Source organism: Psittacula echo, assembly GCF_963264785.1.
Source record: "Psittacula echo genome assembly, chromosome: 3".
Classification (NCBI taxonomy): domain Eukaryota; kingdom Metazoa; phylum Chordata; class Aves; order Psittaciformes; family Psittacidae; genus Psittacula; species Psittacula echo.
In genome coordinates this window covers 7,275,966-7,296,287 of record NC_137736.1, presented here as the reverse complement: position 1 = coordinate 7,296,287, position 20,322 = coordinate 7,275,966, and the positions used below count along the sequence as shown (strand labels likewise).

Here is a 20,322-nt window from a genome sequence, read left to right as displayed (position 1 = left end):
CAAGCAGAATGCCTAATGCTCGGACACGTTCTCGAAGGGAAGAACTTGGTTTACTCAGGTATGCAAACAGCTGACAAACCCAGTCCCCACTTACATTCCCAGTGCCCTTTACAGGAATGTGTTGGTGCTGAAGGGTTCTGATCTGGCAGATAAAAAGGTCAAGATCCTGTTTATCCTGGAGATACCCTATTGAGACCTCTTCCACTGCTGTACCTCAGACCTGGCTTAATGGACTCCTTTCCAGATGTGAGGAGAGACTTTCCCCCCCATTTTCTCTGTTAGTGTTCTTTTAGCAACTGAAAATTAGGAGTCAGTTAATAACAACTCTCTTAACCCGGAATCTGTGGGAAACGACAAATTCAGTGTCTGCTCTTCATGGGAAGCAGGTCCCAGAGCAGCACTCGGAGGATGAAGAACTTAGAAGGGGGGTGGGTGATTTTCTTAGGCTTGGAGTTGAGTTTTATTTACTTAGGTCCAGAAGACTTTGGGCCTGACTGCTAGGTAATGGCTGTCCCCTTGTATGTGACATCTCCTCCACAGTTTTCTACGGACAATGGATGGCAAACAGCAATGCTCATCAAGCAGCAGGGGTTAATACATGGGCTAAGTCAGTAAGGTTGTGGCTGATCTCTTCTGTCTTTTGTTTGTGTATTTTTATCCCTTGCTTATCTCTGAGGTGCTGTTGCTTCTGGACCAGAGCTAAGCACACAAGCCGTGGTAGCATGGTGGAAGAGGCTAGAAGAGAAATACTTTGCAGTCTTCTGGGATTAACTGAAATGTGGTTGTGGCTGTGGGAGAGGGGCATCAGTTGAGGAGTCCTGCCCAAGTTCTCCAGTAACTGCTTTCTATGCTAACTTTGTAAAGCTTCTTTCTTGGGTTTGATTTATGTATTTCTTTTTAATTCCAGCTCCTACCAGTGCGGGAAAGACTCTTGTTGCAGAATTGCTTATTTTGAAGCGAGTCCTGGAGACTCGTAAGAAAGCTCTTCTCATCCTTCCCTTTGTCTCCGTGGCCAAAGAGAAAAAAAGTTACCTGCAGGTAAGTAGCATTCCGAGAGGGTAAACTTGCAGGTTGTAGTTGTTGGGTCACGTTTTATAAGCAGTTAGAAGTTTTATGCATGAATTTGATGAAAAAATAATATTGCAGAGTTGTTTCAGAAAGGATTTGTAGGTAACTTAAAATGTGCTCATTGTAAGTTGAAGATAAAAACCTGGCAGTTTTAGCCAAAAAAGGGAGACTTGGAAAAAGTTGATTAAAACATTTTATTTCAGCTTTGAATTCTAAAGGATTGTTACATGCATTTATCATAGAATCACATAATAGTTTGGGTTGGAAAGGACCTTAAGATCATCCAGTTCCAACCCCCTGCCATGGGCAGGAACACCTCACACTAGACCATGTCACCCAAGACCCATCCAACCTGGCCTTGAACACTGCCAGGGATGGGGCATTCAGCACTTCTCTGGGCAACCTGTGCCAGTGCCTCAGCATCCTCACAGTAAAGAGCTTCTTCCTTATGTCTAACCTGAACTTCCCCTGTTTAAGTTTGAACCCATCACCCCTTGTCCTATCGCTGCAGTCCCTGATGAAGAGTCCCTCTCCAGCATCCTTGTAGACCCCTTCAGACACTGGAAGGCTGCTGTGAGGTCTCCAAGCAGCTTCTCTTCTCCAGGCTGAACAGCTTCAATGTTCTCAGTCTGTTTTCATACGGGAGGTGCTCCAGCCCCTGATCATCCTCGTGGCCTCCTCTGGGCTTGCTCGAACAGCTCCATGTCCTTCTTATGTTGAGGACCCCAGAACTGCACACACTGCTGCAAGTGGGGTCTCACGAGAGCAGAGTAGAGGGGCAGGATCACCTCCTTTGGCCTGCTGCTCACGCTCCTTTTGATGCAGACCAGGACACAGGTGGTTTCTGGGCTCAAGCACACACGGAAGCGGCTCATGTTCAGTTTCTCATCAACCAACACCTGCAAGGCCTTCTCAGGGCAAATTTATTCACAGATTTTTATAATACACAAACTTTAAAGGAATTTTCTAGTTAGAGATTTCATCTGAAAAAAACTACAAAAAGAAGGTGCCAACATTATCTGAATGGATAAAAGGATATTTTAGCTTTCCTCGGGGGGTGTTCCACCAGAATTTCGTGCCTTTGATTTTACTCTGACTTTGCTACAACTTTGCTCTGACAGAATGTGGTTGTGTGTGTGGCTTCCCCACCCCAGCTATTTGAAAACAAAATTACAGTGGGAACAGTCTTTTTAAAACAATAAAAATTACTTTTTCTTGAAAGACTTTCCTAGCTAACATGAGCTAATACGTCAAAGTAGCAACAATTACTGAAGACAAATCCAAAACCAGCAGGCATTTTGATCAGTTTCTGACATTTAAGACATTTTGGGTGTTAATAAACTGGCATGGTACCTTAACCTTGCGAATTGCTGGGAAACGCTACAAACTGAGTGCAAAGCTACTTTGTAATGATTGATAATGGAGACATGCTTTTGCTTTAATCTTGTAAAGCTGGAGGATTTTCAACGCTGTGCCCTGCTACTCCTGGCCTAAGGTTTGGCTGTAGCTGCACATACTTGAAATCCTATGGTATCCTCCCATTTAGTTCAAATCTCTGTACCTTTTGTTAATGCAGTGTTTAATATGCCAAAGCATTGGCACTGCAGTGCCAAGCTATGGAAGAAAAGAAGTTGTTTCTTAACTCTCAGTGGGAGATGTGACATCTTTGTGTTTGCGATACCACATATGGCTTTTGCCCAGAATTTCTCAGGAGCAAGGCTCCATCGTACATAACCCACTGTTATTATAAACTGTTGCACTTGTGTTCTCTAACCTTTTTAATGGTAAATGTTTAATACAAAACAGTCATCCCCGTCTCTTACTCAGATATGCATGCTTTATCCTGCAGTGTGTACTGTGTGGCTTTGGAAATAAAAGATGACACTGGGGGAAAAAGAAAGATGACTGAGCTGCGGCTTTATATTTCATTACTTGGCATTGTTAAGTACTAGAAATCATGGCTGTAGGTTGCAGGCTTTTATGTGGTTCCAAGCATTGGTCAGAATTCAGAGTTGTAACCTTGGCATGGCATTCTGTGTCCTTGGAAAACAGGCACTGTTTCAGGATGTGGATGTGAGAGTTGAAGGCTACATGGGAAGCATGTCTCCTGCTGGTCGTTTCTCTGCCCTGGATGTTGCTGTCTGCACCATTGAGAAAGCCAACGGTCTAATCAATAGATTAATAGAAGAAAACAAAATGGACTCACTGGGTAAAATACTAAGGCTTGATTGTTGTGGGTATGAGGTTTATTACATACTCTGAGTACATGTGAAGTCATGGGATATTTCGTGTTTGCTCAGTTCTGTATGTGACAGACATGCAAGATAAGAAAATTGAGCAGTTTTTCTTCATCCAGAGCACCTCTAATTTGGATTTAGGAAGGCAGTCAGGACTATTCTGTGTAGCTTGGTGGCTGGGGTGTTTACGTAGAAGCTGCAATTCTTGGCTTCTCTGACATGGATGACAATCCATGGACAGTTATTAGCTGCATTAAGCAGTGATTCTCATAGCTAGAAAATGTCTTCTAATTAATAAAATTGAATTAAATGCCTGGGATTTGTTGGAGTTCAAGAACGTACGTCTGTTTTGGACAGAGATTGTTATCCAGCATCCGTGGTTTTCTTCAGTTAGCTCAAGGAAGAGGAGGAATTGTGTTTGGTGCACATCTGAGTCCAGATAAGTGGAATGAATACATAGAGCTCCTCTGGGTAGGGACAGTGACTAAGGAGGGCTATGACATTCATTTCTCTCTTGTAGCTCACTCAAAAGCCCACTGTTCTCGTAATGTAGACTTCTGGATCACTGTGGCCCTGATGGCCACTGGATAATTGTAATACTCATTTAGTGGTTGGGAGGAGAAAGCCTGAAGAAGCCTTATGTTTCCAGTGTGCATTTGGGGAGAGACGTGTTTTCCTAGTCCAGTCAGAAATTGGTTAGCTTTGTTTCCCTGCTCAGTAAAGCTATACCCAGTTATATTTTATATTTCCCATCTTCATTTTGGCCTGTAACATAACTGGTTGCTATTTTAAGACTATAAAAATTGGAAAACTAGATGAGTATCAAACTGCTCTGAGACCTCCACTTATGAAACTGCTGTTCCATGGGCAGCTGGTGTCACAGTATTCTGCAGCACTATATGCCAGAAGAGTTTATTAAATACAAGAGAGAATAAGGGAAATAAAGCCTTGCAGTTTTTTTTCAGGGTGCGCTATCATGAGATAACTCATTCACACCTGCATCTATAGGGGCTGAATCACCATGAATGCTTTAGACTGCGAGTGGGCTGGAAGATGAGTGGGTGATCATGGTTGTGCAGCATTTTAAGCTCATTCAAATTAAGGTTCCTGCAGTCCAGCCTGATTCTTGAATGTATATCTTCATCCCTTCCCTTGCAAGAGAACGTGATCGTGCAGTTAGTTATTTCGATATATGACTACTCAGTTTAGGGGATTTTAGTCTTGCTTTCAATAAGGTTAGTTTGATCCTAGATCACCACACTGTACAAGCTGTACTGCCAGCAGAAGGCAGAGAGTGGGGTCATGATGTTTGTATTTATGTTGGCTTGGAAGCATGCTCAGTATACTAAAATGTATTATTTAATGATAACATCTTTCAGAAGCTAGAGACAAGCCAAATCCTTTTGGTTGGTACCTTCATTCCATGCCTCCATTTTGTTGTGCTCTATAAGGTGAATGTACCTGAGAAGAGTCATATAAGTATAAGCAAAAAAGTGATTACAAGATATGTATGAATATGTGTCCTCAACACTGACACACCTCTGTTGCAACCCCTAGTTTCCCTTGTGCTCTACTATAACTGTATAACTGAAAGGATAAAAATATTGTGGGTTCCTTTTCTTTATGTGCTTATTTGAAATGAATTTTTAAATTAAATTTGAGATTTAAAATTTGTCAAGTTTTCACTTAAAGCTGAGGTTTTATTTGGAGATATATTTTCTTAAAAGCTGCAAAATACAGGCATGAACTTAAAATGCCAGTTTAACTGTCACCTAAAGCAAGGCAGCATGTCTGAAACTGCAAGATTGTACCTTGTCTTCTAATTAAATCTAAATTTAGACCAGTTCATAACGAGGATGTTTTATCTTTTGATATGAGTTACTGGGAGATGACTGCAGTTCTGGCTGGATTCCATCTCAGGCTTGAGCTGTTCCTTTTGTTGATGTCAACTCCATGCTGATAGCTCACATGGCCTTTGGAAATCGTCAAGAGAAACTCAAATCCTGTGCCTGGCAGAGCTCTCTTTGCTGTATGAAGCAGTTAAAAGCAATTTTGTGTTGCTGATTACAATAGAACGAGTGTCAGGTTTGAACATCCAGGTACACAAAAGATGCTGTTCCTCTTCTTGTTCAGCCTCTTGACACGGATGCTAAAGAAACCTTTAGGAAAGTGGTTAGAGAAGGATCTGCTGCCCTCTCAGTGTGTCAGTGGGGAATGGGTTTGTGATGTGCTCTTGTGATACTTAATTTGTTTCTCTTTTTAACTTAAAATTAAAAAAATACTGGTTTAATTGTATTAAAAAAAGGGAATAATCACATCCTCCCTGCCTGCTATTCAGAACTTTTTTGTTTCAAGCAGGGTGTGCACCTGAAGCAGCCTAGTTATGCTACAGTAAACATGTTGCATAGCTCTTGGGTACTTTTTTGTGGGTGTTTTTCAGCAGTCTTCTAGAGACCTATTTGCAGACAAAAACAGGAGACTGAGGCCTCATTCTCAGTAGCAACGCAGTGTGATTCAGTTCTGGCCCCACTTGCACTCCTGAGCTCGCTGTTGAGTAGAAGATGCCATTGCATGCTGGGACCTGAAGTCCTTGGCTGCAGTTCCATTTCCAGATGAGGATCCACTTTGTGGAAAATGCTAGTTTCCTGATGGCTGCTGCTGTGTTATCCCAGTGGGTGTGCTCTGAGCACAGCCTGACCAGAGGAGAGCCCTGTGCTTCTGTGCCATGCAAGTCTCACCAGCTTGCAGGCTGTCAGGGCAATACAGCACACAGGTTTAGCATGGGCTTGAATGTGTTTTCCAGCGTGTAGCAGCAGAAGGTACACAACAAGTAGCCAAAGCATTCCCTGTGCTTTGGCCTGTAGGTACCACTAGTGTTCTGTGCTTCGTTTCAGGAAGCAAAATGTGCTCCTTGGCACAAAGACTGGGAAGGTAACTTGCATGCATTCCACTTTGGTAGATACCTGATTATACTGTCCTATCTCAGCTGCTGGGAGCATTCAGATGAGTGTTGTATGGGAAAGCAGGAAGAGGCTTTTTCTGGTATCTGAATAAATATGTATTTGGTGACCAACAAATTACCATTTTTTACAAGTGAGCACAGAACAGAGGAAGTACAGGAAGACAGAGAAGCTGGATGGGTGGGAGTTTGTACAAGAGGCTGATGAAGCATTGCAGCACTCTTTTCTAACTTAAGTGCTTTGGAAGAGAAGGGGGGAGAAAACAGACGGAGAGAGAAGGAACATATGTAGGAAGGAGAGAAAAAAAAAGAGCAGGAAAAAAAGCATTGAAACAGATAATAAAAGGTCACATTTGCCCTTAAGCTCCTGCTATTTTAGCTGTACTGGAAAGATATTGCATAGCTGCACCAAAGAGGGAAAAAAACTCCCCAGCAGCAGAACTAATGAAGCCTGGTGTCTTCTATGCCCTGCTTTCTTTTGGTCAACCTTCCTTCAGCCTCTTCCATGGCCCTGTGACCCTGTCGGCTGGCCAGAAAGGGTACATGCTACTGCTAGTTGGGAGGTGTGCAGGAGGTAGCTGAGTTACGGCTTTGTGTTTTCTCCTCAGGGGAGATCCTTAGTCTGCTCTGCTGTCTTCAACTCCTGAGAGTCAGAAAGCTTTTTAGACATTATTCTTTTCAATAGTTCTGCATTTCTCACACATTTGATGGAGGTGGCTAATAGATTAAAAAGGAATTTGCAGGAGATAGGATGACAACAGAACAGTTGTGTCAGGATTTTTCTCAATAGAAAGGCAAAGTTAAATAGTAGAGCTCACCCAGGTTTTGTTAGTGAAAAAAGGTAAAATAGAAACCAGGGTATGCCAGTGTAATTACATGTGCTCTAGGGGGTTTTATCTGACATTACTGGATTAGCAAGGAGTGATGTTTTTACTAAGGCAGTGATGTCAACAAAGCTTTTGACTAGCTCTTTTGGGCTCCTTTCTAGATACTCTGAAGCCTGGGGGTTTTTGCTTGCAAAGAGGTTCCAGTATAGAGGTTGCAGTACTGTTTTGCATGGAGGCCAGACTAATACCTCAATCTGTTCACGTTTATTTTTGTAAGAGCTGGTTGTGTGTGTGAAATGCCATGACATTAGTCATGATTTGCCTCTCTCAGAAGAATCAGTGACAGAAAGAAGTGGTCTTAGTAAGCACAGCTGCATTTGTGGATATAAATTTCAGTTCATCGTACGGAATCTGAATGAAAAAAGGCTGTCTGTTCTTAGTTTGTTAATTTGTCACCTATAACTTGAGTGCTTCTCTTTATCAGGAGTGGTGGTTGTGGATGAGTTGCACATGCTGGGAGACTCTCATCGGGGATATCTGCTGGAACTCCTCCTGACCAAAGTTAGATATGTTACAGAGAAGGTCGCAAAACGGTGGGTACACCAAAACGTTTGTCTCTTAATGCTAAATTTTGGGTGGTTCTAAATACTCTGTTCTATGGGTGACAGGAAATTTGGGTTAGCTCCTGGTCTTCTAAGAGCGGTGACCTGTTTTGGTTATTAGAGTCTCATCCTACCACCTCTCAGGGGCCTGCCATTGTAGTGAAAACCTCTTGTCCTCATGGTTTTCAATTTGTGTGCTGCCATGGGATTCATTCTCTCGGGAAAAGAAATAAGGCTGAAGCTTTCATTTACTTTTTTTTAGCCTACTTATGTAGAACAAAAACCCCAAGCCTGGATTTCTTTTACTGTTTTTGCCAGCGGACTTACTCTGCTTCATCTTGCAGTGTTTCATGGAATGGGGTATTTATTCTGCTGAAGTGGTCAGATACTTACTGTGGAAGAGTGAGCATGCTGTTGACTTGTCAATGGTGAACTGATCAGAAGACTTGAGAGGATGTACCAGTAGTCTGCTTAGGTAGCACTGCTCAGCTGTGGTATTGTAGTGGTTGCATGGTTTCTGTTCTTTAGCACAACTGACTGGACACTAAAGAACAGATTTGGTTGTTTCAGAAGAGCTTTAGGGGCTTTTAAGAATTCAGGATCTAGATTCCCAGCACCAAACTGCCCAGTGGCTCCATAGTGCTCAACCACTGACAAAGGCACATGGAGGAGATGGTGCATCAAGCTTCTTAACCTTTGTTGGTGGTGCTGAGAGAAAGTCAAAATCAACTGTTTCCTTAGCACTGAAAGCCAGATTTTGCCAGTTTTCTCTGTCACTTCCTGTCTGGAGTTGTGCCAGCACTTGGCTAAGCACAGACTACCTATTTAGTGCTGGGGGCACTGCCACTGGCTCTCCAGCAGACACGTTAGCCAGCATTTCCTATCCTGTTTTCCAGGATCCAGCAATGTTCTGGGTTTAATCACCTCTGACTTTTTCTCATATTGTGCCCATAAGTCCTCGAATCCAGTACGCTTCAGAGCAATATGGGTGGCTGCCACTCCTTTTACCTTGGCTTATCATGCAGCTGCAGCACAGGTGAAGTCCACTCTCTGCTTTCATCCCTTGCATTGAAAAAGCAGGAGGGAGAAAACATTTATCAGGGAAAAAAGGACAGATACATCAAGGAATGTTCCTGGGAAGACACAATACTTCAGCCTTCATCATATAGGCCCAAATGCCCAGATTCAGCATCTCTTTGTTATGGTCAAGTTGACACTGGTTCCCTGTACCACTTACAGAAATGAAGGAGGTGGCTGCTAGTTTTGTTTTGGAATCTACTTGAGATTCCTGGAGTTGGAGACCATGTTTTATCTCAAATGTCCTCCCAAGTCTGTGCTGCTTTTTATCCTTTATCCAAATTCTTTAAACACTGTCCAGCCTGACTGATTATCAGAGTGACCAGTGCTTTTAAGAGCTTTTTAAGTGGTTAGCTGAACATCCCACTGAAGTATAAGGCTGTGTCTTCTCACCAAGATAATGTCGTCTCATGGCCATTGCCAGTGTGGATGCTTTGCTTCTCCATGGGGCTTCTGCAGAGCCAGCTAGAATTCTGCAGCAGATCTTTCTCCTTCCCAGTCAGAGTGTGTTGCGGAGCTGTAGGGGGAAAAATCTTGAATCCTAGATGGCAGAGCTATCCTAGCAAATGCTGGAAGAGCTTGGATCACAGAGTCTGCCTCTCCATATCCTCCTTTTTTCTGTCTCATCACTGACTGGCCTTTTTTTATCCTAGCTTTTGGATAGTCTTTTTTCTTTTATCTTTGCTAAGATTACCTGGATCTTCTAAGGAAGGTTCAAGTTATTTCTGAGCTCACAGTGATTTGTCAGATGTTTTTGTTTTTTAAAGTCTCAATTTGTGGCTCAGTGCAATACAAATGAGGAGTTTTCAAATGTAGGCTTAGGATCATAAGCCCCCCCTATTGTGTGGATGTAAAAGCCTGAATTAAAATATAGATCTGGGCATCTAAATTAGGAGTTCGTGTTTTCAGATCTGTTAAGAGTCCATTACTTCTCACTGCCTTTAGTGGAAGCTGCTGTTCAGCACTTTGAGAACTGAAGCTGCTTGCTTCTTTGCTGAACTAAGGGCTTTGGTTCCCAACTCCAGGAAGACCTTAGTTGAGTATTATTTGTCCTGAAATTGAAACAAATGGAAGTGTTTTAATTAAGGCATTTAAGCTTAGAAAGAACCATTCCTTTTTTCCATGTTTTTGTGAATGGCAAGGAAATAGTTGATTTATTTGTTTGTTTCCAGTTTCTCCAAATATGCAGTCAGTTTATGGCTGTTGTTACCTGAGGAAGCTTCAAGTTTAGGTTCAAAGTGATAAAAAGTTGTATTATTTTGTTATCAATGCATAACCTGACATGTGTTTGCTGAGAATAGATTATGTCTTGTTTCTTTGTCAAGATGTTGAATGAAACAGCTTTGCACTTTAGCCACTGGAAGGAAGTAGATTCAGTTAGCTTTTCTGAATCCTGTTTTCCAGGACAGGAGCCTGTGTTGTCACTAACTTTCATGTTCTTTTAACCACTTCCAGACAGGTGAAGATGACCAGTCCAGATTCTGGCGGGATACAGATAATAGGCATGAGTGCTACCCTCCCTAACTTGGGACTCCTAGCCTCATGGTTAGATGCAGAGTTATACTGTACAGATTTTCGGCCTGTGCCCCTCAAAGAGTGGGTGAAAATTGGCAGCAACATTTATGACTCCTCCATGAATTTAGTGCGACAATTCCAGCCCAAGCTTCAGCTGAAGGTAACAAAACTGAGCAGTGGCTGTGGAATAGCAACTTTTATATAGCTAATGTTAAACAGACAAATACTGGTACCTTTTTAATTGTTTTTTTTTGGCAATAGATGACATTCCCAACTTCATTGTTTACTTCACAGGTTGTATGCTTAAACTGAGAGCAAAACTGGGGTTTTTGTCCTCTCTTGATTTAAACAAAAACCAAACCAAAACACACTCACACGCGTGAAGTTTCTTGAATCTGACTTGAAGACAAAGTTGACTGCAGTTACCTTGTTTCTGAGCGCTTGACAGGCAGAAAGAGTTTGGTTCTTCCCTTACCACCCTGTCTTGTGTCCTGTAATCCACTTCACTTTCATAACTGAAAGTATTTCTTGGTTAGGCCAAGGAATTTGCATTAATCATTGGGAGAATATGTTTGCATTAAAATCTGGTATTGAACCTGCTTATGTTAAACTCCTAAATGATCTCATTTTGTTATTACGGCGGATGTCCATCCTGATTCTTCTGAACCTGCTTTCATTATTTAGCCCTTTTGTGCACTTGAAAAAGACATGATAAATTATGGGTAATTTACTGTAATGATTTGGAAGAACTAAATGGGTAGAAATGGGAAATTTGCACTTCCTAATTGTAGGCTCCTTTTCTGTGGAGTCTTGAAGGGTGAGTTCTGTCCCCTGTCCTTCCAACTGCTTTGTGTAATACTAGTGTAATAATTGGATGATATGGGCTGAATGTGAGCAATACTTTGGAATATTTGGCACACAGTTTCATGGTGCACCATCATTCTGTTGCCAGTAGCAGGGTGGCACAGCAAAGAAAAATAACCTAGAAGCAAAAGGTAACGTTTGTGACAAGAATATCTGGAAGCTTTCTTTCGAGGTCATATTGAGAAGGTGGTGTTGCATCTCCTTTTCTGGCTATTTTTTGAAGTAGTTGCTTTGGGTAGGTACTAAATTAAGTGAGAGAGAGAAGTTAACTGGGCTTACGACTCAATAGTTTAAGGGAGCCAGCTTATTTTATCAGACCAGATGATCCTCTTGGGCTTGAAATATGTCACTGGACCTTGAGACTTCTGTGCCTCAGACTGAACCAGGAGAGGGAACTTGACCTCACCAATTCTGCTGAATATAGCTGAATCCTTACCGATCTTTTGCTGTGTATATGCAGTTCCTGCCATTGCTCCCCTGTTTTCATTTGCATTTTTGTGCTATTTATTTCTTATTGTACACGTACATTTTTCTCTTCCTCCTTTGCTTACTGGAATTGAATCTGGCTTAGCCAAGCAAAACAGATCAGTTGCAGGCACTCTGTTAGGATCTTAAAACCTAAAAGGCAAGATGTGAACAGTAGGGGTTTGCATGTGCATCTATGTAAGTATCCATAAAAGCCTTCCACTTCCACTCTTTGATCAGCAATGCTTGCTGCATGCATCTTATTGGGTATGCTTAAACTTCTAAATCTCATGCCTTTAGTTCAGACATCCTAGTTGATAAGTCTTAGTTATTGCAGAGGAATGTTTTCCCTTGGGACTCTTCCTAGTTCTTCATCACTGCTGTTAGCCATGACATAGAGGTTGCAGTGACTTTTTTTGTGCAGTGTGGCCTTCATTCAGAAACAGAGCTATGAAAGCAAGAGCTAAAACCTTATATTTATTCATGGGTAGATCTAGGGCTGTCTTTAACAATGTGGTCATACTGGTGATTGGACTTCCAAAAGCAAGAGAGAAACTAAGATAACAGTGCTCTATGTTCTTTGTTTGCTCCTCTTTATGACTTGAAGTAGAAGATTCGTACTGTGACACAGAAGAATGACAGCATTTACAAGCCCCATTCAGTCTGAGAGTGCATTGACAATATTTTGTCTCAATTCAGGGAGATGAAGACCATGTTGTGAGCCTGTGTTATGAGACTGTTTGTGGTGGCCATTCAGTCCTGCTTTTCTGTCCATCCAAGAACTGGTGTGAGAAGCTGGCAGACATCATTGCCAGGGAGTTCTACAGTTTGCAACAGGCTGAGAGTAAGAGAAATGTGGTTGATAGAAGACTGAAGCGTAATGCACAGTGCCTTGAATGAAAATTAATTTTAGTAGAAACTATAAAAGTATTTTCTATCTCAAGGTTCTGGAAAAAACTCAATGCTGGCCCCAGTGTTTGTGGACAGAGAAGGGATCGATGAGGTTCTGGATCAGCTAAAGCGTTCTGTCTCAGGCCTGGACTCTGTGCTCCAATGTACTTTGCCATGGGGAGTGGCATTTCATCATGCAGGTATTCCTGAATCTCTTGGTCTTGATGGTCAAGTATTACAGGTTCTTTTTGCTGTAGTTATCAGTAATTTACCAGTTGCTTTTTGAAGCCTTCTGTAGCTTGTAAGTGAATTAAAACGCTTCAAGAACCTCACAGTTGGAGATAAGCTTGAAATTGTTTTATAAGACTTGAATTCACTCATTGCTATGATAAATCTTCTCTCAATTATGTTGAGTTACAGCAACTTTTTAAACATAATATTTTATTTTTTTTTTTTTGTGAAAAATTAGCTGATTTGCAGCTGAGGCATTTTCAACTTTTCCCCTAAAGCTGCCAGACTATTTCAGAGCAGTTTTCCTCCACTTTGTACTGTGTAAATAGAAGAAGTATAACAATGAAAGCATAAATAAAAAGAGCATGTGATGCAAATGCTTCTGGCTAGATCTTTTATTTCTTACTTAAGTTGGCACTAGTGTATGTGACCTGTTCATCCGCTGGGAGACTGACTCTGGTAGAGAGAACACTATCTGTGGCATTGAATATGTAGTGTAAGTAATTCCAAATGCTTGAGTGTGGATTTCTTTCTCAAGAATAAAATTGGCCTGAAGCCCTCAAGGAAATGTAGTAAGATACATATTAGACCTCTAACCTAGAATGGAAATAATGAAGGAGGATTCCAGAGTTAGGATGGCAAATGACCAATTCCTAGTTTCCTACTGTTTATTGCATCCAGTTTGCTGCTTCTTATTTTCTTTCCTTCTCTCTCACTTGCACTGCTTGGAGATATGGAGCAGATAGTTGTTCATCTTGTTACGATGTGTACAAAAACCTTCGAAAAGCTAGTTTATAACTGTTACTGTCAGTTGAAAAATAAAAACTTAATGGTGAAATTTTGCTTCACTTACAGTTTGAAAGAAGTTAACTGAGGTGGTGTTGTGAGTCCCCTTCCTAACACTGAAAGGCAAATATTCGTTCACTTTGTTCTTCCCTTGGTGGCCAGTAATATTACTAGCTCTTAAATGCAGTCTCACCTTTTCTAGATTCACTAAAGTCATCTCTCCCCAGGTCTTACTTTTGATGAACGAGACATCATTGAAGGAGCCTTTCGCCAGGGCTTGATCAGAGTCCTAGCAGCAACCTCCACACTCTCATCTGGAGTGAATTTGCCAGCACGCAGAGTCATTATACGAACTCCCATGTTTGGTGGCAAACTGCTGGACATTCTCACTTACAAGCAGATGGCTGGAAGGGCTGGCAGGAAAGGAGTAGACACAGAGGGTAAGCAGAGACTTTATTAACGTTCTCTAAGAACAGCGTTAACCTGATTAAATCCAGTGCAGTGCTTTGCAATTAGTTGCTGATCATGATGAATTCCTTTAGTATTCAGTATGATTAAGTTATTCAAGATGAATTTGTTTGGTATTAATGGAGTAAAAAATGTAATTCCCAGGGGATTCTTTTCACTGCATGAGTCTTTGGTATTTACACGTCAGTTACTTCAGGAATGAGCTATTTTCTGATTTGAATACTTGTTAGCTTCTAAGGCTGTGTTGTTCATTTGCCTTAGTTCTGAAATCCATGGTCTGGGATGCATGGTCAGTTTACAGTTTCAGTGAAAATATTTATGGTGAACACTTATTGCACAGGCCTAAAATGTAAGAAATTCACTTAAAGTCTACAACTAGAATCTGAAAACTTCTTCTGTGGTCTGAAGTTCTGATTTGGGTTTCTTAAACTTCCACTAAACTTAACCATAACCTTTATGGTTCTTGAAAGTAGCAATGCAACAGCAAAACAGGGAAAGAAGAGCAGTGGTTCATGGATAACATGGGGTCTTCATGCATACAGCGGCACTGGTTGATGTTCAACAAAATAATCCTGCCTGCTCTTTTAATTTGCAACGGAAATTTGTCTTCATGGATGATATTTGGAAAAATTCGATTATACAAGTATAAACAGGGAATCAGAAGCTTAACAGAAGCGGGAAGTGGGATTTGCCCTACTGATGGTGTGATTGGTGCTTGCTGGAACCCTGTGTAAGCAGGCTGTTCTTACATTTCACTTTCTATTTTTGCTGGAGTAGCGTAGCAACAGAGCATTTTGCGACCTATATCTCTGGGAGCTATCCCCATGCGTTAAAGCAAAAGGCAGCTGCATGCTGTATTCTGAAATTGTACAGACTTTGTCATTTGCGTGTAGTTGGCAGGTGTAAAATTACATTATTTCTTGAAGTTCCCCCCCCCCCCTTGAAGATACAATAATTAGAGCCCATTTTTGACAGTTCTGACGTGTCTGTGCTTTGCACCGTAATCACTTGAGTTTATGCTGAAGAGCTTCATAAATGCACCGGTTTTTTCTCACTCCGCAGAGTCTTTTGGAGAGAACACAAAGCTACATTACCAGCTGCTGCTCTTTCACAGAGTAGGGACACCGAAGGATAGCAACTTCAGCTGGAAAAAATGCCTAATGTGGATATGAAATTCAGTTAACAGACAGCAGAGAAATGCTGTTGGGTTGATTTCCCCCTCCCCTCACCACATTGTAGTGTTGGATTGTCTCAGGTTTTGATTTTTTTTTTTCTTTTTCTAATTTGATGGAAATTTAAACCCATCATTTTAGAGAATGAAATTGGGTTATTTTTGCATTCATCAAAACTGTCGCGTTCCCAAGGTGAAATAGGTAAAGCTGTTCATGATCACTGAACACAACTTAGAAATGTAATAGGGCCTTTTTTGGCTTTTAATGGAGTTCTGTGAGTAAGTAGCCAAAGTTTTCTGGTGCTCGTCTGGTCTAATGCTAACCTAGACTTCCCCTCTCATCTGAAATGTTCAATAAGGTATCTTCAAATAGCTTAGTTCCTTCCCTCCTCCCCACCCCAAACACAGACAAACTGTTCATTAGGTTGCAATTACTGGCTTTAAGTTCTTACTTGCATCTTGGGAAAGAGTTTCCTCCAAGGCTTGAATGACTGTCAGATAAAGTAGAGTCAAGTGGATACCCGTCTTCTGTTATTATCACACTGAAGAGTCAGTGTTTTCAGGGGGAATTGGAGGTCATATCAGAACGCAACTATGAAATAAGGGAACGTTCTTTATTGCTGCAATCAAAACAAGCTTTGCTTTCACAGAACAGTGCTTACAGGCAGTTTGTTTTCTGTACTCTCAACTCTGGCAAAAGTACCTGGTTGACAGATGTTAAAAGTTTCACCTGGCAGGATAAAAAAGATCCCAGAGACACATGCTCTGAGCATGCCTTTCATTCTGTAATTCATTTATGTAATAATGTTTAAGCTCTATTCTGTTACTCACCTACACTGCATTTGTGCTATTTATTCTGTTCATTAGAATGCAGTTGTGTTTTCATTACCTCTGGATTTGCTAATTATGGCAGCATTACCACAGCTACAGTTTTATCATAACTTAACATTCCTAGGATCTTACTGAGATACCCATTACCAAAAGTACCTTGGTGTTCAGACACTGTGCACCTAAATCTCAAGTGGTTGTCAGAAACCTATCATGATATTTACTGTACAGCTAATCATATCTAATGCTGTGTTCTTAGTCAAAGGCAAGCTTGTCCTAACCATAATTCATTTATCCTGAGGCAACTGGCAAAGCTTCTTACTAGGCTAGATCTCCCAGGGACCTAGTTTCATAGAATCATAGAATGATTTGGGTTGGAAAGAACCTGAAGATTATCCAGTTCCAAACCTCTGCCATGGGCAGACACCACACACTAAACCCTCTGTAATGGCTTTGTTGAAAAGATCTCCTTTATGTGGCACTGCATTTTCCATGGGTAGTTAAGAGATTCACTTAATGATGTCTGAGAGAATATTTAAGGTAAGGTATATTTGGATGTATTTTCAGTGGAAACTATTCAGCATACTTAAGATACTTAAGATCTTAAGTATCTATTTAGGATACTTAAGATACGTGTGTGTAGGTATATGTGCATATATGAAAGTTCAGAGGATGCATAGTTACTTAGATTAATAGCTTTGGATTTCTGAATTACTTTAGTGTCTGTGTTATTTCATCTCAGGAGCAGAAGCTGGTTGACTTAGCCAAGTTGTTGAAGTGTTGTTCAGCTTTTATGTTTTCTTCTTGCTTTTGAGAATCTTTTCAGTTTAATAATGTAGCGTAGAAGAAAAATTGATGCCACTGGATATTATAGTTCCGGTCCATTCCAGAACAAGAAGTGAGAGTTGTTCATAGAATCATAGAATAGTTCAGCAGCAAAACAGATGAGCAGAGAGGCTATGGAATCTCCTTAGATGATTTGGCAAGACCCTGACCAACATAATATAACTTTGAGTTTGCTCTGCTTTTAGTTCTGGAAGTATTATGCTTCTGTGGAGTTCTTACATAGCAATGCATATACACTGTTCAAAGTTGCAAAGGTGTTTCTCTTTTTTGGTGTTCAGCTTTTTAAATAATACCTATGGTTTTCCATTCCATTAATAGGTCTGTGATGAAAAGCTATTACACTGCTAAGATGTGATACGAAGGTCATTGTTTGTTTGCTTATTTTTGTTTTTCTCTGTAGGTGAGAGCATTTTAGTTTGCAAGCCCTCAGAAAGATCAAAAGGAACTGCTCTACTTCAGGGATCTCTGAAGCCTGTTCGCAGTTGTTTGTTTAGAAGAGAAGGGGAAGGTGTTTCTTCTAGCATGAAAAGAGCAATACTTGAGGTACAGGACATGCAGAGAGGGGTTAGAACTGGATGGTTTCTTTTGTGAGACCATGAAATGTTTTCTGTGCACTTTCTTTTTCTTCTGTTTCCTCCCTTGTCAACCCAAGCAGCTTCAGAAGAAAATTACTTGGGTCTGCCCAGCTTGCTTCAATATTCAGCATTTTGTTTGGTATGATTCAGTCTCTGCTTGCTGCGTATTAGGACTTGAGCACAGTCAAACAAGGGTTACTAAGCTTTGCTTTTGCATTTAGATATGCTCAGACTTCAGGCAGAAATAATCACACAATCATGGAATGGTTTGGGTTGGAAGGGACCTTAAAGCTCGTCCAGTTCCAACCCGCTGCCATGGGCAGAGACACATCCCACTAGACCAGGTTTCTCCAAGCCCCATTCAACCAGGCCTTGAACACTGCCAGGGATGGGACAGCCCCAGCTTTTCTCGGCACCCTGTTCCACACACATGGTGAGTTTTATTAATCTTGGTGGTAGAAGTTTCTTTTGTTTGCATGTAAAGTGCACACACTGGATGAAGCATTACTCTGCAGATGTGACCTGACAGTGTTAACTGAGAGATGCTTGTAAACTACAGATCCCGGAGACTTTCTACACTAAATTGGGCCATTATGATATTTGTAGAACCTTAGAAGGTTCCTTATTTCCTTCCTCAACTTATCTACCTCTTTTGCACAGACATGGTTGAAGTTTTGTAAGTAGATTTTTGGTGAACAAGCAGGTGTGGTAGAACAAGCAGATCTGATCCTTCTAGCCTGCTCTCCTCAGTAGAGTTCCTACAGGGTGAAAAGGGCCAGAAGTGTCTTTTTTTTCCACATATGTGAGCTTATCTCCTTTTTCAGAGTTGCTTTTGGTCTTGAATTGAGCTTAGGCTCTTTAAATATAGCTCATTTGCTGTACCACTTCTGTCTTATGAAAGCTGCTGTGGCACTTACAACTTGGTTGTGATTGCATAGATTTTGAATTTTTAGCAGACCAATGGAATTTCTAGAGGCATTTTTCTACCTAAGAGCCATCTAAAAGGTGTGGGTTCCTTTTTGGTAGCATTGCTTTATAACATGAAACAAATCCATTGAAACCATGAAAGAAAGTTCTTATTTAAACACCTTGCTATCTCAAGGAAGATACACACATGGCAATGACTTGGAAAGAAAAAACAGTTATGAACCAAAAAGACACCAAAATCCAGGGGAAAAAAATCACTTTCAATCAGGACAACAGTAGTGGGGTATAGCACTCACATTTGTTAAGAGCAAACTTCAGTATGCTGAAGAGCCTTAGGAGAACTCCTCCTTCCTGCTTTGCTTTATGTCTTCAGAAGATTGCAGTTTGTGTTCTAACCTTTTAAAAGGATTTCACAATGTTGGCTAAGCAAAATGGCAAAGGCTACTCTCAAATCTAAATTGCTACTATGTGTATGTCTGCTATCAAAATAAGATTTTATAATTCATTCTTTCCCATAGCTTAGTCCTTTTACTTCTACCTAAGGTGTTTTAACTTCTTGCCAAGAAAGAAAACCTTGCTTAAAGGTTGGCAGTTGCTTTGCCTCATGTTCCCCTCATACTGGTTCTTTAGAACTTAGATATCTGATGGATCAATGTCTTTGATTCTCTGATCTATGATGCATCCTAGTGCTTCTCTGTCAATGTGAACAAGTAGCTGTCTTCAACAGATCATAGTGGGGGGAGTGGCCAGCACTCCAGATGATGTGGAGACCTACGCTTCTTGCACTCTCCTTGCATCCAGCTTGAAAGAAGACAAGTTGGAAAATGAGAAAGCACAAGACAAAGTGCAGACTGGACCTATTGAGGCTTGTGTGGCTTGGTTGCTGGAAAATGAATTCATTCAGGTTCTGGACTCTGGCGATGATGTGAAAGGTAATGTTGGTGTTCTCCTGTGTTTCAAGAAGTTTTTAGCTTTCTGAAGGTGTCTTTATACTTGCTTTAACAGTTCGTGCATGCGCATGTTCTTGGAAGGCCTCTCTGCCTGTTACCTCTGAGACTGATGCATCCTGGTCTGCAAATGCCCAGAATATCCTTAAACAAGGCATACTTTTACTGCAGGATTTCTGCACATTATCTGTAGACTGTGATTTTTATCTTTCTCAAGAAGAACCAGTACATTCTAAGAGAGCACAAGTCTCTTCTAGAGCTGCTGCTTGGTGTACATGGTTGCACTTTTTCCTGATTTTCTTAAAATGGCTAAGGATGAGACTCTTACAGTAATGTCAGGTTATCCCCATGAAAATCCCCATTGCAAGTAGTTTGTATCTCTTTTTTTAAGAAAAGATGATAGGAGATCTTTTGTATTCCTAAGAAAGAAATACTCAAAAATGATATCTCCTAGGCAGGATGGCAGATGGGATTCCAGTGTTTTATTTCAGAGAGTTGTCACAGATGTTAGTCTGACTAGTTAGAGAGATAGAAGCTTGTGATAGGCCTCTGAAAAAGGCTGAGTTAGACTTAGGCAAGTCTAAACCTTTCACTGTTTCCATTTTACTTCAGAATGGAAAAATACGCTATTTCTTCTTGAGAAAGCAGTTGGGAAAAGTGAGTAGAATTGATATCTGTAAAATACTTCGCAGCCTGAAAGTGAGACAGAAACTTGCACTTCAATGTTCTTCTGTGGGTTTGTTTTCCTTTTTACACAGCGAAGGTTTATCATCCAACACATCTTGGCTCAGCTACTCTTTCCTCTTCTCTTTCACCAACTGAAGCCATGGAAATCTTTGCTGACCTGCAGCGAGCTATGAAAAGCTTTGTTCTGGAGAATGATCTACATATTGTCTACCTGGTAGGTTCCCCCTTCGGTGTTCTGTATTTTGTCCTGCCCAAACTCAAGGGCTCCATGAATGTATGAAGGTGTTTTGTGCTCTGCTTCTCTCATCCTTCATGAGGAAAAGTTTCCACATTGAATGTCCTTCAGAACTA

The 20,322-nt window shown here is 41.0% G+C and overlaps 1 protein-coding gene across 1 annotated transcript in view; it reads left to right on the top strand.

The window, feature by feature from the left end:
- POLQ (DNA polymerase theta) overlaps positions 1-20,322 on the top strand; it is a gene marked incomplete at its 3' end in the record, with an annotated part of 50,750 nt that continues 30,428 nt past the window's right edge. Inside the window, exons 1-11 of the mRNA XM_080613804.1 lie at positions 1-58; positions 908-1,038; positions 3,121-3,277; positions 7,576-7,684; positions 10,226-10,445; positions 12,314-12,458; positions 12,559-12,705; positions 13,750-13,962; positions 17,236-17,378; positions 19,065-19,269; positions 20,043-20,185. Coding sequence (XP_080469930.1) covers positions 16-58; positions 908-1,038; positions 3,121-3,277; positions 7,576-7,684; positions 10,226-10,445; positions 12,314-12,458; positions 12,559-12,705; positions 13,750-13,962; positions 17,236-17,378; positions 19,065-19,269; positions 20,043-20,185 — 1,656 coding nt within the window. The 5' untranslated portion in view covers positions 1-15. The remainder of the gene's footprint in view (positions 59-907; positions 1,039-3,120; positions 3,278-7,575; positions 7,685-10,225; positions 10,446-12,313; positions 12,459-12,558; positions 12,706-13,749; positions 13,963-17,235; positions 17,379-19,064; positions 19,270-20,042; positions 20,186-20,322) is intronic.